The following is a 16176-nucleotide window of genomic DNA, read 5'->3' as shown; positions in this document are numbered from 1 at the left end:
ATAAAACCTTAGTTTCTGATTGAGAAATGGTACAAAAAAGGGTATTTCAAACATTAAAAAAAAAAAATAGAAAATTGAGCAGTGTTGCATTTAGGGCAATAAACAGTGCATGTGACCATGTTATTTGGGCACTGTTGCCCGAATGTTATACCAGCACATACAGGAGGTTGGATGTAGAAGCACTATTATCAGTTGCCAGTAAAAGCATATGGGTGGGCCTTTTAAAACATGTTACTTATATGTTGGATTTCTGTGCTTGTGCTGATAGTTTTAAATGAATGAAAGCTCTAAATTGGTAGATCCATTGTTTTGTTTTGATGTAGGACATGCAGCGAGATTGTCTATGAGATGTGTTATGCCTGGGTGCAGAGAATAATTTACTGAGAGATTGAGGAAGAAGCCAAAGAGACTTCTTGTTACAAGTTGGTTATTTTATTAGATTGCTACCTTTACTGTATATACTGGAATTTTCCTAAAGATGATGGAAAAGTCAAGAGATCATCACTAACATATTTCCCTTTGTGGTAGTGAAATGGGGGGTGGTTACCTCCATTACATTATTTCCATGCAGTTTTTGAGCTTCTTAGGAAATGAAAAGAGACACAGACTTTAAGCAGTTACTACTGAAAATAGCTTAAGAATGGGAGATAAAATAATCTATAAAAATTTCCTTAATCTGAAGAAATACAGTTACTGATGTAACATGGGACAGCTTCTAAATTTAGCCAGATAGGGTTTCGAAGTGTGAAGGTTTTTCTGATGGACAGTATTTTGTTATTTATGTACATCTACCTTGGTTTTTCTGCATCTTTTGAGACTGAATTTACAAGGCTGGTTTGGAACAATACTGAAATTTATATTGTTCCTTTCAGGCTAAATGGGCTGTTCTTGAATATTTGATTTCTTACAATTTTAGAAGTTTTGTTATTCGACAAAATTTCTTTATGATTTTTTTTGTCCCTTTTCATTTAGTGGTAAGGTGTATGTTAAATCTTAAGCTTTGCTATATTCAGAATGTTTAATTAGCAGAGGGAGTCTATTTTCTTCATTGGGTGCTGTAAATAAAAGACATCTTGGAGCATGCTTAGTACAGACCAAGTTGTAATGTTTGAACATAAGTTCGTTGAAAAGAGAACTTTGGATTAAAGTTTTGTATTAGTAGATTCATTATTCATTCCACTCCTATACAGGTATCTCTGTATTATACGTGGTAAAGAGACACTAGACTAAGAATGACATGGATAAATGACATCTACATGTAATTAAAACTTTTAATTTTGGTGATTATTTTCAGTTTTCTGAAGCACAGTTTTCTGAAGCAGAAGTGGTAATAAGTAGATTTCATTACTTATTGATTAACTCTGATTTACCCAGTGGTAATGAGGCACAGACTAAGGAATGATATGGATAATTAATATCTGTAAGTAACTAGTGCTAGTGCTCTATTTTCTTTTCTTTCTTTTTTTTTTTTTTTTTAAAGATTTTATTTATTCATTTGACAGAGATCACAAGTAGGCAGAGAGAGAGGGGGGAAGCAGGCTCCTTGCTGAGCAGAGAGGCTGACACTGGGCTCAATCCTGGGACCCTGAGATCATGACCTGAGCTGAAGGCAGAAGCTTTAATCCACTGGAGCCACCCAGGCGCCCCTATTTTCTAATTTCTATGGCAAAAAGCAGTTTACTGGAATTATTAATTAATAGCAGAATCAAAGAACTTCAGTGCTTTCTGACCCCCACTTTCTAAATGAGAAATGCCTAAGTGAAGACAGGAGAAAAATAAGGTAGTTTTGACCTATTAGTGAGTATCTGCCTAATCCAAACTTGGCTTTTTGAGTGTTCTTGCTTTTCTTCGCATTTATAAAGTCATAGATAGTAATTATATGAGCTCATATCTCAAGCACAGAAACCAGGTTTTAGATGTAACCAAAGTGCCAAAAGACTAGTTCTTTTTTGTTTTGTATCTCTCTAGTCTTTAGTCCTAATACAGATAAATTAGGAAATCTGCTACATAATTAATTCCTAAATTTTTGTTTCCTATCTGTATTCCTGTGAACTACAGTCTTGAGCACTTTCAGTTCAAGATTTTTTTCTTGAAAAACAAACCAGTGGTTAACTTCAACTTTTTTCCTGAAATGATCACTGTGAATGCATATGAGGTATACTGCTAGTTCATCAAGTTCTGTGGAGAAAGTAGGCCCAAAGTGATCCAAGGGGAAAAAGCTATAAAATGCCATTCTATCTCAAAGGTATATGGTTTGGACTTCTGTTAAGGGGAGAAGGCAGACCCACATTTTTTCCTACTTTAAATTGCCTATAAACAATTTTATTAAAGTTTTCTTGTGAGTGGTTAAGGAATTAGGAATTCACTCTCCTGTGTACTTTTCTTCAGTGTTGCATAAAAGTTTGTAGGAACTACATGGTATCTGACAAACTTGATTTCAGATTCTGGGTCTGACTCTTCCTAGGTTTGTAACCCTAAGTAAGTAATTTAACACTCTACACAGTAGCTTTCTATTCTGTAATATGGAAGAATAAAAATACCAAATACTTAAGAGTTGCTGTAGGAATAAAATGAGATAATGCAGTTACAGTGCCTCAGAGTGATTGGTACCATGTAAAAGTTCAGTAAATGTTCTGGTTAGTAATAGAATTCTATACCCTACTGTTATCTACTTATTATCTATCCTCCCTTCATCATCAAGCTCTTCCTTCTCTGACTTCTTTCTTCACTTAGAGCTGTCTACACACAGGACTCACCAGTTTGAAAATAACCTTTTTTGTTTTTTGATTTTTGTTTTTCTGTTACTATTGCCACGTTAGCTACCAACCTGTTTTTCGCTTTTTCTTTTCTTTTTTCTTTATGTGGCCATTTTTTCCTCTTCCTGTCCTTTCAGGTAATCCTCTTTAGTTTGCTTGTTTACCCATACAACTGTGCTTTAATTTTTCTTTCCAGAACCATAATAATCTTAAGGCAAGATCCGTTGGTCTTTTCTGCATTGGTTCCTGCTTTCTTGAATTGTGTTCTGTCAGATAGTCCAGATAGTCACCTGCCTGTCTGACCCTTTGCTTCTGTTGCCTTTGCCAGGGACTGATACATACCTTAATACATACCTCGATGCCAGGGACTGATACCTTCCCTTCCTTTTTCATACCACTGGCATCCATATGCTGGTAATTCCCAAATATTTATCAAGCCCTCTACTCTCTAATCTCACATCTCCAGTTAAACATTTTGGTGTTTATCATCTTCTTTTCTTTTCTTTTTTTTTGATGTTTATCATTTTCAAAGTCAATGTGTCTAAAATGAGTCTCATTTTGTTGAAAAAAATTGGCTTCAGTTTTGGACTCTCCTATTTTTGTAAGTGTTTTCTTTCTCATTATCGCCACCCTTTTACCTAACATCTGAAATTTAGAAATCAGATCATAAGGCTCTTCTTGCCCATCCTCTTCTTGCCCTTCTTCCTAAACCAATTTTAGTATCATGACTCTCAGCTGTGAAAATCTTTACTGCTGCCCACTGCTGCTGTTAATGATGGGAGGATGTCATATCTCATGGATATATTGGAGGTAGGAAAAAAAGATGAGATACAGATCCTCCTCTTATATTACTTATTTTTTTTTATTGTCTGCCTCTATTCTGTGTGCCCTACACATTCTCTTTCTTATTTCTACCCTCTAGATCTGTTGTGATCTAGAATGTTCCCTGTCTCCCTGCTTATGTGAATTCTGCCCATGCCTTAAAGCCCAGCTCAAATCCCACCACTTCTCTAAATAAAAGTTTTCCTTCTCTGTCTATTAGTCTATATCAGTCTTTCCTATGTTGGAACTCCCAGAGGAATGTGTATTTACCTAGATGGTATGTCCAGTAGGTTATCTTCTTGTGCTATGTGGTGTGTGTGACTCCAGTATCTTCCAGCCTCTATTGTAAACTCTTTAAGGTAAGAAATTGTACTGTGGAAAATTTCTTTCACTATATTTGATAATATATTATTAGATGGAGATAAATTTAAGGAAGCTGTTCACAATAGAAATGAGTAAATTTCAGTTTTGTAGATGAAATTAAAAATAGCCAAGACACACCCAGAAACCTTACACAGAAAGGATTGAGAGCATGGTAGATTCATAAAGTCATACTTTTCTGTAAAGTTCATGCTTTTTCATGCTATTGTCCTGCAAAAGAGGCCCCCCACTTATTTGTACTTTATCAGTAAAGATTTAGTAATCATAGTAATTGTCCCTTTTTGGTTCATTTTAATCACTTGGGTTGTTTTTTTTCCCCTTAGATGAAGAGGGATGACTTATTTTGGGTAGAAGTAAAATTAGATACATGAGCTCAACATTCTTTTCCTAGCGATAATGCTCTTAGAACATGCTGCGAAGCATATGATTGGGAAATAAAGGCAGGCTGTTGGTGAGGATTTCTAACACCCACCTAGTTTAATAGACTTCCTTTCTGTTCTTTGACCTAAACATCTTGCTCTGTAGTTGGTACTTTTTTAATAGTAAGAATATTCCTGTAGGGGTGCCTGGGTAGCTTAGTTGGTTGAGTGTCTGCCTTTAGCGAGGGTCGTGATCACAGAACTGTGGGATCGAGTCCCACAGTCCGCTCCCAGGTCAGCAGGGGGGTCTGTTTCTCCTTCTACCACTCCCCACTGCTTGTGATCTCCGTCTCTCAAATAAATAAATACAATCTTAAAAAAAAAAAGAAAAAAAAGAATATTCCTATAACTTCCATTTTGAGAATTAGGCCAACATAATGAATGTACCTGATTATTTCTAGTTTGGGATTAGTCTGTAGGATTTTAAAAATCAGTTAAATAACATTTTTATAAGATTACTAAAATATTTAAAATTCCCCCTGTTCTCATTAATAATTCTTTAGGTATAGATATACTAGTATAAGTACATGTCTTTATATATGCTTTGGGGTTTTTAAGTGAGTATTCATAAGTTGGTGGTATTTTTATTTTTTATTCTGTATTTTATGTGAAACAGATGCAAATGTATTCATGTTGCTAATGCTTAATAGGTTTAATACTTAAGTTACTTCTTCAGTTGTATAACTCACTTGGATTGCTAAAATAAATTTTACTCTTTTACTGTAGCTAAGAGTTTTTATGTATTTGTTTAAATTCTGTTTTTTTACTACCTTTGTCACACTTCATGGGATTTGGAAGGATGGGGATGAGTTTATCATTTTCATTAACTTGTGTGATTTCTAGAAAACAGGACGTTTTCCTTGAAAGTTCTTTTTAAATAAAGCCAAGATACTAGCTCAAAGATCCCTTCTTTGATGAGGAACCTTGGATGTGGCTGCTTTGGTATTTTTCTAAAACAGACCTTGGCACTCTATTACTGTAGTTTTTTCACTGCATTCTTTCAAGAGTCTTAATTGCCGTTATCCTCCTTTTCTTCTTTTGGTGGCACAGATAGGCAAGTAGAGCATGACCGTGGAAAGTAGAGCATAACCAGGAAGGCTTCTGCAAATGACTTCAGTCACTTACTTGATAGGATGGCATTTGATAGTGCTGAAGTCGTGCACTGAATCAGAAGAGGATTTTCTCAAAGGACTACCTTAAAGTTAAGAGACAATTATCCTAGTTAGTGGAAGATACTGTTTGCTAGGAGAGCCTGTGACTGCCCTAATCAAGGGCAGGGTTGGCAGAGGGGGGGCTTGGGCAGGTGCGCCAAGAAGGAGATGTGCATTTGTTACCTTCACTTAGTCTCAGGATAAGCAAACTATACCAAAAATAAAATAGCCAAGAATATGGGAATACTGATATTGATAGGGAAATTGTATTTCAGTGGTGGTAGCATTACAAGTAATTTTGCAGTGAAATTTGATTCTGATTCTTGTAGTATGTATGTTTGCATCTGTTCATTTTGATTTTGTGCAATTTAATAACTTTTAAGTTTGCTTCCTGAAAGAGTAGGCCCTTTTGTGTATGGATTAGTGTTACGCTTTTTAAGAGATGATTTTTTTTTTTTTTTTTTTTTTTTTTTTTTATTTTTTATAAACATTGGGGAGGGTATGTGATTTGGTGAGTGCTGTGAAGTGTGTAAACCTGGTGATTCACAGACCTGGGGATAAGAGATGATTTTTTTAAAGATTTTATTTATTTACTTGAAAGAGTGAAAACCAGAGAGCAAGAGTAAGGTGAGAGAGCACAAGCAGGGTGAAGGACAGTGAGAGAAACAGACACCCCACTGAGCAGGGAGCCCGATGTGGGGCTCAGTCCTGGGACTCCAGGATCATGACCTGAGCTGAAGACAGACACTTAACTGACTGAGCCACCCAAATGCGCCAAGTGATTATCTTTTATTATATTTAGAAATAGACATGAAGATGGGGCCCCTGAGTGGCTCACTCAGTTAAGCATCTTACTCTTGATTTTGGCTGAGGTCATGATATCAGGGTTGTGAGATCAAGCCCCAAGTTGGACTCTGCACTAAGCGTGGAACCTGGTTGTCCCTCTCTCTCTGCTCCTCCCCGGCTCGCTCACTTGCTCGCACGCGCTCTCTCTCTCTCAAATAAATAAATAAATAAAATCTTAAAAAAATAAACATAAAGAAACATTAATTATAATTAGTTTTAATAGGGACATCTATCCAGCTTAGAATATATCACTAAGGTGAGGTATTTTCTCAATAACCTTTCCCTTGAAGCCTATAGATATTACTATGTGGATTTTTACTGCAGCTAAGAAGTGAGCCTAGAAAATTTGAGTGAATTTGTTTACTCTGTGGAAAAGAAAGGTCAAGAATGAGTAAATATTATCTAGGCTTGTTTATTCCCATTCCTTTTGCACAAACTTATCTTCAAAGAGTGTATTTAAAGTAGCTCACTAAAAAACTAGTTTTGAAAAATGTTTCTATTTATTAAAGGAAACCAGCATTATTCCTACTGTTGGTAGTTCTTACATAAAATTCGGTCATATCTGAAACATCTGAATATTTTTATATTGGTATGAAACTGCCAGAGGTATTTGATATTTTAAAAACTCCAAACTTGACATTTTCAGGTTATAAAAGTAATATGGGTCCATAGTAATCTTGTAAAATACAGAAAAGTATTTAAAACACCCTACAACTTCACATTTTACAAAGAGCCATTGTTAACATTTTGTTATATTTTTATGAATATACATAAATGGCTTTATATTTATTTGTGATTATACTATACATGCCTCATATTCAGCTTTTAAAAATTAGCATTAGGTCCTAGACATTTTCTTTTCTTAAATTTCCTTTTTTTTAAAAGATTTTATTTCTTTATTTTAGACAGAGAAAAGAGCAGGGGAAAGAGAGGGGCAGAGTGAGAGAGACTCTGCACTCAGTGCAGAACCTTACTAGGGACTCAGTCTGACATCACACCTGAGCTGAAACTAAGAGTTGGCTGCTTAACTGACTGAGTCCCTCTAACTAACTAGCGCCCTCCCCCTAGACATTTTCTTATGTTATGTGACCTATTTAAGGTAGATTTTATTTTTAATTAGATTTATAGGAGTGTCTGGGTGGCTCAGTTCTTAAGCATCTGCCTTTGGTTCAGGTCACAATCCCGGGGTCCTGGGATTAAGCCTCATATGGGGCTCCCTGGTCAGTGGGGAGCCTGTTTCTCCCTCTGCCTACTCCCCCTACTTGTGCTCTCTCTCTCTCTTACTGTCAAATAAATAAATAAAATCTTTTTTTAAAAAAGCAGATTTACGGGGTACCTGGGTGGCTCAGTGGGTTAAAGCCTCTGCCTTTAGCCCAGGTCGTGATGCCAGGGTCCTGAAATCGAGACCCGCATCGGGCTATCTGCTCAGCAGGTCTTCGGGCTATCTGCTTCCTCCTCTGTTTCTCTGCCTGCCTGTCTGCCTCTCTGTCAAATAAATACATAAATTAAAATCTTAAAAAAAAAAAAAGCAGATTTGCAATAGAAGTAGAGGCATCAAAATTGCATCTATTTATAAAGATTAAATAGTATTAGAGATGAAGCCCAAGATTTTTTGGTGGGGGGAGGGCTGGGAGACGGTGGGAAATCAGTCTAAAGTATTTGAGGATGAGACTAAATAACAGATATTTTTTCCTTTACCCACTCCTGAACATTTTTAATTAAAGGGAAAGAAAAAAAATTTTTCCACAGGATTCTTAAAAAATGCTTTTTAGACTAGCATATCATTATATATAAACTGTATAATAAATTTATGACCAAAGTAAGGTTTTTATGATGGATTATATTCCCAAACTAATACAATTACTTGAGCTGTAGCTGGCATTTAAAAAAATATTTAATAATTTACTTAAAAGAAATTTTCAAACCACCTTAATTTTCCCAACTACTGCGTTAAAATGAAGCTGTTATTCCACTTTCCTGAAGAATAAGAATAGTACATAGTGTTATGTAAAAAAAATATATAAATATATAAGCTTAAAAACACAAGAAAGGTGTATGCCACAGTAATTTGTCTAAAGCAGTAAAAATTATTTCCATATAATGGAAATTTTAAATGTCAGATCAATCTTGGTCTATAGATCATGAAAATATTGAACCAGTGTAGAAATTGAGGCATATGTTAATTTAACAAAAAGCATTTATCATAGGTCATTTTGATGTTAGTGTTAATATTGACTTATAGTTTAAGTGCAGAGTAAAGGTTTTTACAGAACAGTAAAAGAACATGAAATCCTCTCTATCAACCTCAGGCACATATTCCAAGAGTTTCTACCAGGTACTTGGAACTTTGTGGTAGTTACATATCATTGTTTAATTAATCCTCTGGAATGTGCTATGCATTGTACTAGATTGTAGAACCTCAAAGAAAGATGAGACATTGGCTCTGTCCTTCAGTTTAGTGTGTAGAGGTAACTATAATACAATGTAGTAAGTGTGATAATAGAGGTTAAGGACAAACTGCGATAAGAATACAGTAAAGAAGGCTCAGGGTGAGTCAGAGATTAGGTTTGGCTGGGCTTTGAAGAATGGGTAGTATTTCCAGGTAATGATGGTGTGCAAGAACTCTCAAGGCAGAGGAAATGGCTTAAGAAAGGCACTGGGACATTGAAGTATATTGTCTCTTGGAGAAAGAAGATGGTTTATTGAGGCTGGGGTACAGGTGAATGTAAGGAAAAGAGGGTAATAGAAGAAGAGGAAGGATAACATGGGGCCCAGTATTGAAGGTTCTGATGTATCTTGTAGGCAGTTTTACTTTAGCCTACAGGTAAGAGGAAGCCATTATATATTTTGCAGAGGGACTAAAGAACTCTCCTTTACAATGGGTTACTTTTTTAAAGAAAGTGGGACATTTGGAACAAGAAGAAACAAACAAAATAGGAATCAAGGAAGGGACAGTGAAAACTATTGAGAGCCAATGCTAGGTGCATATCTAAAACTGTATCTTAATTTTGAGTGTGAATCAGCTAACAATATCGGCAAGGTTAATAATTTTAGGCATGAAAAAATTTAGGCTTGCCGGTAGACTAATGATAAAGTACCAATGGAGCTTACCATTATGAATCTGTAATCACATAGACTCATCAAATGTCCACACAAGAGACTTTCATGATCTTCCATTGTGTGGGCCCTTTAAAGGGAACTTTTTAAAGAAAGCAGCATGATAGTAATTGCATTTTTAGATCAATCAGTTGGTTGAGAAAATACAAGTAAAAATAAGTTATTAAAAGCATTGTTCGATGTTTTATTTAATCAGAGAAGCATATACATATATTTGAAAAATAGTGGCATACTTGTGAGACATTTGATCTATAGACACTGTGTAACTTGGTGATGAAGGACTCAGACTCTGGAATATGTAGACCTTACTTTGAATCCATTACCTGCTAACTGTAACTTTGGATAAGTACTTGTCCATTTGTGCCTCAGTCTTCTCACCCATAAAATGTGAATAACAATAGTACCTATTTCATAGATCTGTCATATGGATTATAAATGAATTAATATATGTAAAGAGACTGGGACAATACCTCGCACATTATAAGGACTATTGTAGAAGTCCTTGTTTTGTGTAGTCATGCAGTCATTCAGAGACTATCTTCTAAGTTTTTCTTTTGTTGTTCTTAGATTCTTGTTCTGATGAGTACTTGATGGGGTCTTTGAATAGTATGTTATTAAAAAGATACCATTATTTTTAGAAATTTGTGTTCACAATTTTATTTCATCTTTTTTGAGATCTCTGTCCACCTCATGCCAAAACATGTGTTAGAGTTATCAATCCCTTCTTCCTCACTTGTGGTTCCTGGAGAGAATTAAGTCCTAATTCCTTTTGGAAACCTTTTTATAAACAATCTCTCTCCTGTATATCTGCAGTGGTACTAGTATTGTACCATTCTTCAGAGAATTGGGAAAATAGCCACTCAAATGATTTTTCTGTTGTCCAGGCAAGGAAGCCCAAATGTTAGAGGACATATAAATCAGGCCATCTTGGCTGCTCTGTTTCATGTGGTAATGATAATGGCAGTGGCTGCTTTCATCTATTTGCCGAGGTCTCTTTTGTATTTTTTTTTTAAATAGACTTTTTTCTTTAGAGCAGTTTTAGGTTCATGGTAAAATTAAGCAGAGGGTACAGAGATTTCCCACTGTAATGTTTTAGTTTCTGTAGCTTTTGTCATTAAACATAAAGTATAGTACATAAATAAATATAGCATTTTAAAAATGATTAATCTTTAGGAAATTCCTTCCTACACTGAGATCTCTATTTTCTTCCATACATTTTTTTTTTTTTTAATTTTATCTTCCACACATTTTAAAGTTTTGATTTTCACAGTTAGGTCTGTAATACACCTGGACTTTATTTTTCTCTTTAATGTGATTTACAGTCTTCTTTTTATTTTATTTTTTACCATATGGGTATGCCCAGCACATATACTGAATATTTAATTCTTTTTCCTTCCAGTCAATTTTTTTTCCAAGTTCGTGTCAGACGGGTAATGTGCTGATGTTGTAACAAGGTTTGAGGGGAGCTACATGTCACACAATGGTGTGAATACTCAATCATCATGTTTATGAACTACAAAAGGATCCTCCTTCCAGTCAATTTTAATGTCATGTTTTCACATCATTATTTCTGTGTATATTAGATCTCTGTCTAAATTCTCTTTTCTGTTCCCTCAATCTATTTTTCTATCCTTGATCAATACCAAACTGTCTTTAATTATTTTAGTTCCCCTATAGTTCATAATACCTGGTCGGTTAAGTTCTTTTATGTTTTACTGTGCTGTTTCTTTTTCTTTTTTCTTCTAAATGTGTTTTAGAACCAGCTTGTCAGGCTTCTTGCAAAGCCTTATTAGGATTTTAATTGAAATGTATAGATTAATTGGGAAAGAATTGACATCTTTATGATGTCACTCATCATTCACAAATATTTATGGAGTACCTCTTGTATACTGGGAACTGGGAAGATAGCAGTGAACAAAACTCACAAATACCTCCCAGCTAGTGGAGCTTATGTTGTAGTGGAAGGCAGTAGACCATGAGCAATATAATTTATTTAAATTATATGCTCTGTTATTCATAATAGCCCAAAACTGGGAGCAACCTAAATGTCCATCAAATATGTATCCATACAATGAATACTGCTCAGCAATAAAAAGGAACAAACTGCCTATACATGCAACAACTGAGACTAGATTTACAAAGCTAGATACAATAGATTATGTATGGTATGATTCCATTTATATGAAATTTCTACAAAAGGCAGAAACTGTAGTGACAACAAATCATTGGTTCCCTGGGGCTTCAAATAGGAGTGAGGGTTGACTGCAAAGGAGTATGAGGGAACTTTTCAGATAATGGAAGTGGTGTAAACTGGGTTGTGATGATGGTTGTACAATTGTATATTTGCTAAAACTTACTTAATTGTATACTTAAAATGGGCAAATTTTATGATACGTAAATCAAATTTTAGTCATGAAAGAAATTGAAGAAGACACAAAAAGATTGAAGAGCATTCCATGCTCATGGATTGGAAGAATTGTTAAAATGTTTGTACTGCCTAGAGTTATCTATACTTTCGGTGCCATCCTGATTCAAAATTCCACTGACATTTTTCAAAGAGCTAAAACACACAATCCTAGAATTTGTATGGAACCAGAAGAGACCCCAAATTGCTAAGGAAATGTTGAAAAAGAAAAAGCTGGGGGCATCACATTGCCTGATTTTAAGCTTTGCTATAAACTGTGATCACCAAGGCAGCATGGTACTGGCACAAAAATAGACACATAGACTAGTGGAACAGAGCAGAGAGCCCAGATATGGACCCTCAACTCTATGGTCAAATAATCTTTGACAAAGCAGGAAAAATATACACTGGAAAAAAGACAGTCTCTTCAATAAATGGTGCTGGGAAAATTGGACAGCTCTGTATAGAAGAGTGAAACTCGAACATTCTATGACACCATACACAAAGATAAATTCCAAATGGATAAAAGCCTCAACCTGAGGCAGGAATCTATCAAAATCCTAGAGGCGGAGCGCCTGGGTGGCTCAGGGTCCTGGGATTGAGCCCCACCTTGGTCTCTCTGCTCAGTGGGGAGCCTGCTTCTTCCTCTCTGCCTGCCTCTCAGCCTACTTATGATCTCTCTCTCTCTCTGTCAAATAAGTAAATAATTTTTTTTTTAAAAAGATACGTCTCCAAAGGCAAAGGAAACAAAAGTGAAAATGAACTTTTGGGACTTCATCAAGATCAAAAGCTTCTGCACGGCAAAGGAAACAGTTAACAAAACAGAGGCAACCCTCGGAATGGGAGAAGATACTCGCAAATGACACTACAGACAAAGGGCTGATACCCAAGATCTATAAAGATCTTTTCATACTCAACATACACAAAACAGATAATCACATCAAAAAAGGGGCAGAAGACACGAGCACACACTTCTCCAAAGAAGACATACAAATAGCTAACAGACAAATGACAGATACATGAAAAAATGTTCATCATCATTAGCCATCAGGGAGATTCAAATCAAAATCACATTGAGATACCACCTTACACCAGTTAGAATGGCAAAGATTAACAAGACAGGAAACAAGTGTTGGAGAGGCTGTGGAGAAGGGAACCCTCTTACACTGTTGTTGGGAATGCAAGTTGATGGAGCCACTTGGGAAAACAGTGTGGAGATTCCTTAAGAAATTAAAAATAGAACTACCCTATGACCCTACCATTGCACTACTGGGTATTTACCCTAAAGATACAGACGTAGTGAAAAGAAGAGCTGTTTGTACCCCAGTGTTCATAGCAACAATGGCCACAGAAGATATGGTCCGTGTATTATGCCTCTATCAGAAAGGATGAATACCCAATTTCTATATCAACATGGATGATACTGGAAGAGATTATGCTGAGTGAAATAAATCAAGCAGAGAAAGTCAATTATATGGTTTCACTTGTGGAGCATAAGGAATAACATGGAGGACATTGGGATATGGAGAGGAGAAGTGAGTTGGGGGAAATCGGAGGGGGAGACAAACCATGAGAGACTGTGGACTCTGAGAAACAAACTGAGGGTTTTGGAGGGGTTGGGGGGTTGGGTGAGCCTGGTGGTGGGTATTATGGAGGGCATGTATTGCATGGAGCACTGGGTGTGGTGCATAAACAATGAATTTTGGAACACCCGGAAAAAAAAAAAAAGAAACAATAAAAAAATAAAATAAAGCTGTTTAAAATAATTATTTTGTACCAATACAGATGAGCCTTGAAAACATGCTAAGTCACAAAGAAGTCAGTCATAGAAAACCAGATGTTGTATGATTTAATTTATAACAACTATCCAGAATAGACAAAGCTTATCAAGATAGAAAGTAGATTGATGGTTGCCTAGGGTGATTGGGAGGGAAATAGAGAGTGACTTGCTACTGGGTATAGGGTTTATTTTTGGGGTGATTGAAAATGTTCTAAAAATAAATTGTGATGATTCCGTAACTCTCTGAAGGTACTAAAAGCCGTTGAATTGTACACTTTAAATAGGTGAGTTGTATAGTATGTTCATCTGAATAAAGTTATTCTAGAAAATGAATAAAACTACTGCTATATATGAAGGAGACTTAGGGGAGGGAGGTGGTGGTAATGGTGCTGGTGAGGAAGGCCTCACTGTGAGAAGGTTATAGTTGAGCAAAGACTTGAAAGAGATGAGGGTTTGAGCCATATGGATACCTGGGGAAGACCTTTTTCTAGGTAGAAGGGATAATCAATGGAAGATCCTGAGAAAGGAGCCTGTCTGGTATGTTTGAGGAGCAGCAGCAGGGCCAGAGTGACTGAGCAAGGGAGAGTGCAGTAGGAAATGAAGTTGGAAGTTGTGGGGCCATTGTGAGGGCTTTGGTATTTACAGTAAGGGAAATGGGGAATCAGTGCCGAATTTTGTATAGAGAAGTGACTCATCTGACAGAGATTTTTTTTTCAGTGGCTGCTGGGTTGAAAATAAACTGTAGGTAGCCTGGGTAGAAGCAGGGAAACCAGCTAGAAGGCAGAAATCCAAGAGAGAGAATGGTGACTTGGACCAAAGTTGAGGAAAAAAGTGGTCAGATTTTGAATATGTTTTGAAGGAAGAAGCAATAAAATTTGCTGACAGATTGGAGATGAGATGTAAGAGAAAGAAAAGAGTCAAAGAACATGCTAGATTTTTTGGCCATAGAAATTAAGAGGGAGAAGATTGAGGATAAAGCAGATTTTGGGGGGGAAATACCAGGAGTTCTGTTTTTGACATGTTCGAGAAGCTCATCAGACATCCAAAGATAGGTTTGAGTAAGCAAATTGGATTTTAAAATCTGGAGTCTAGGGAGGAAATCCTGAAGTAAAGAAAGTATTTAAAGCTGGGATATCTCCAATCTGCCAACACAATATATTTAATAAGACTTTGTATTCCCTTAAGATGGGGTTTTAAAAATTGTTAACCTTCCCCACTCTCCAAAGATAATAAATGTTAATACTCTTGTATTTCAGGATCTGCAAGATGAAGTTCAGAGGGAGAATACTAATCTACAAAAACTCCAGGCCCAGAAACAGCACGTACAGGAACTCCTTGATGGACTGGATGAGCAGAAATCCCAGCTGGAGGAGCAACTGAAGGAAGTTAGAAAGAAATGTGCTGAGGAGGCCCAGCTGGTAAAGTCTAGGGTGGAAACATTCTTCGCTTGTTGTTGCTGCTTTTGTTGTTAGGTAGCAATCTAGTCAACAGTTGGGGCACATAAAGGAGATGGAGCACTGTTCATCCAGAAACTATAGGTCCTCTTTTTGGGAAGGGGGCACTTCCTGTACTGCTTTTCCAGATTTTAACTGGCTGAGCCACCCAGGCACCCTGATTATTTTCCAAATTTTAGCTGAAAGTGTGGGACCTATGCCTTCAAGTCCCTCTATTTATTTCCTAATTGCCCTTTTCTACCAAAAATACATACTTAAAAAAAAAAAAACACAAAAAACAAAACCCCACCAAAATAGTAAACTGAACAAATAAACATATTTCCATTATGGAGCATTTTAATGACAACTCTTTTTTTTGTTTTGTTTTGTTTTGTTTTAAATCCCCCTTGTCATTTCTCCCATGTTACAGATCTCATCCCTGAAAGCTGAATTAACTAGTCAAGAATCTCAGATCTCTACTTATGAGGAAGAGCTGGCTAAAGCTAGGGAAGAGCTTAGTCGCTTACAGCAAGAAACAGCAGAATTGGAGGAGAGTGTGGAGTCAGGGAAGGCTCAGCTAGGACCTCTTCAGCAACACCTGCAAGATTCACAACAGGAAATCAGTTCAGTAAGTCTTTGTGGCAATGAGACATGCTCAAATGGGGCTTCACCATATCCTCTTAGTAAATAATACTTTCTCAATTTGTGTTCTTTCCTCTCTGCCTAGTCTGTTATTTTTTTATTCTTTTTATACAAGTAGGTTTCTTGTTGCCTGTTATAAGTTAAAATTGTCATACATCTTGTACATCTGGTTATTATCACTGGAGTCATGGCTAAGGGTATGGGCTTTGTAGATGTATGGTTTAGGTTCATGTTCTGGCTCTGCCACTTACTGCCTGAATCATCTTAGTATCAGATTCCTCATCTTTAAAATTGGAGAATTTTTTAAAAATTGGAGAATTAATAGTCCCTCTACCTTTTACGTCTGCTGTAAGGATTAAATGAAATAAATATAAAGGATTAAACACTGAGACAGTTTAGCATTGTCTAAATGCTCTCCAAGTGTT

The 16176-nt window shown here is 36.3% G+C and overlaps 1 protein-coding gene and 1 non-coding gene across 5 annotated transcripts in view; one reads left to right on the top strand and one right to left on the bottom strand.

The window, feature by feature from the left end:
- EPS15 (epidermal growth factor receptor pathway substrate 15) overlaps positions 1–16176 on the top strand; it is a 144486-nt gene that overhangs the window by 87641 nt on the left and 40669 nt on the right. For all 4 annotated transcript variants that reach the window (XM_059138093.1, XM_059138092.1, XM_059138091.1 and 1 more), the window contains 2 exons: positions 14933–15094; positions 15540–15737. In XM_059138093.1, the coding sequence (XP_058994076.1) occupies positions 14933–15094; positions 15540–15737 (360 nt within the window). The remainder of the gene's footprint in view (positions 1–14932; positions 15095–15539; positions 15738–16176) is intronic.
- On the bottom strand, positions 10913–11017 carry LOC131810717 (small nucleolar RNA U13). The gene has a single exon (XR_009345694.1). It is a non-coding gene; the product is annotated as a small nucleolar RNA U13 (small nucleolar RNA).

The sequence above is a fragment of the Mustela lutreola genome, chromosome 10 (genome assembly GCF_030435805.1).
Source record: "Mustela lutreola isolate mMusLut2 chromosome 10, mMusLut2.pri, whole genome shotgun sequence".
Classification (NCBI taxonomy): Eukaryota; Metazoa; Chordata; class Mammalia; order Carnivora; family Mustelidae; genus Mustela; species Mustela lutreola.
This window is presented reverse-complemented; position numbering and strand designations above follow the sequence as displayed.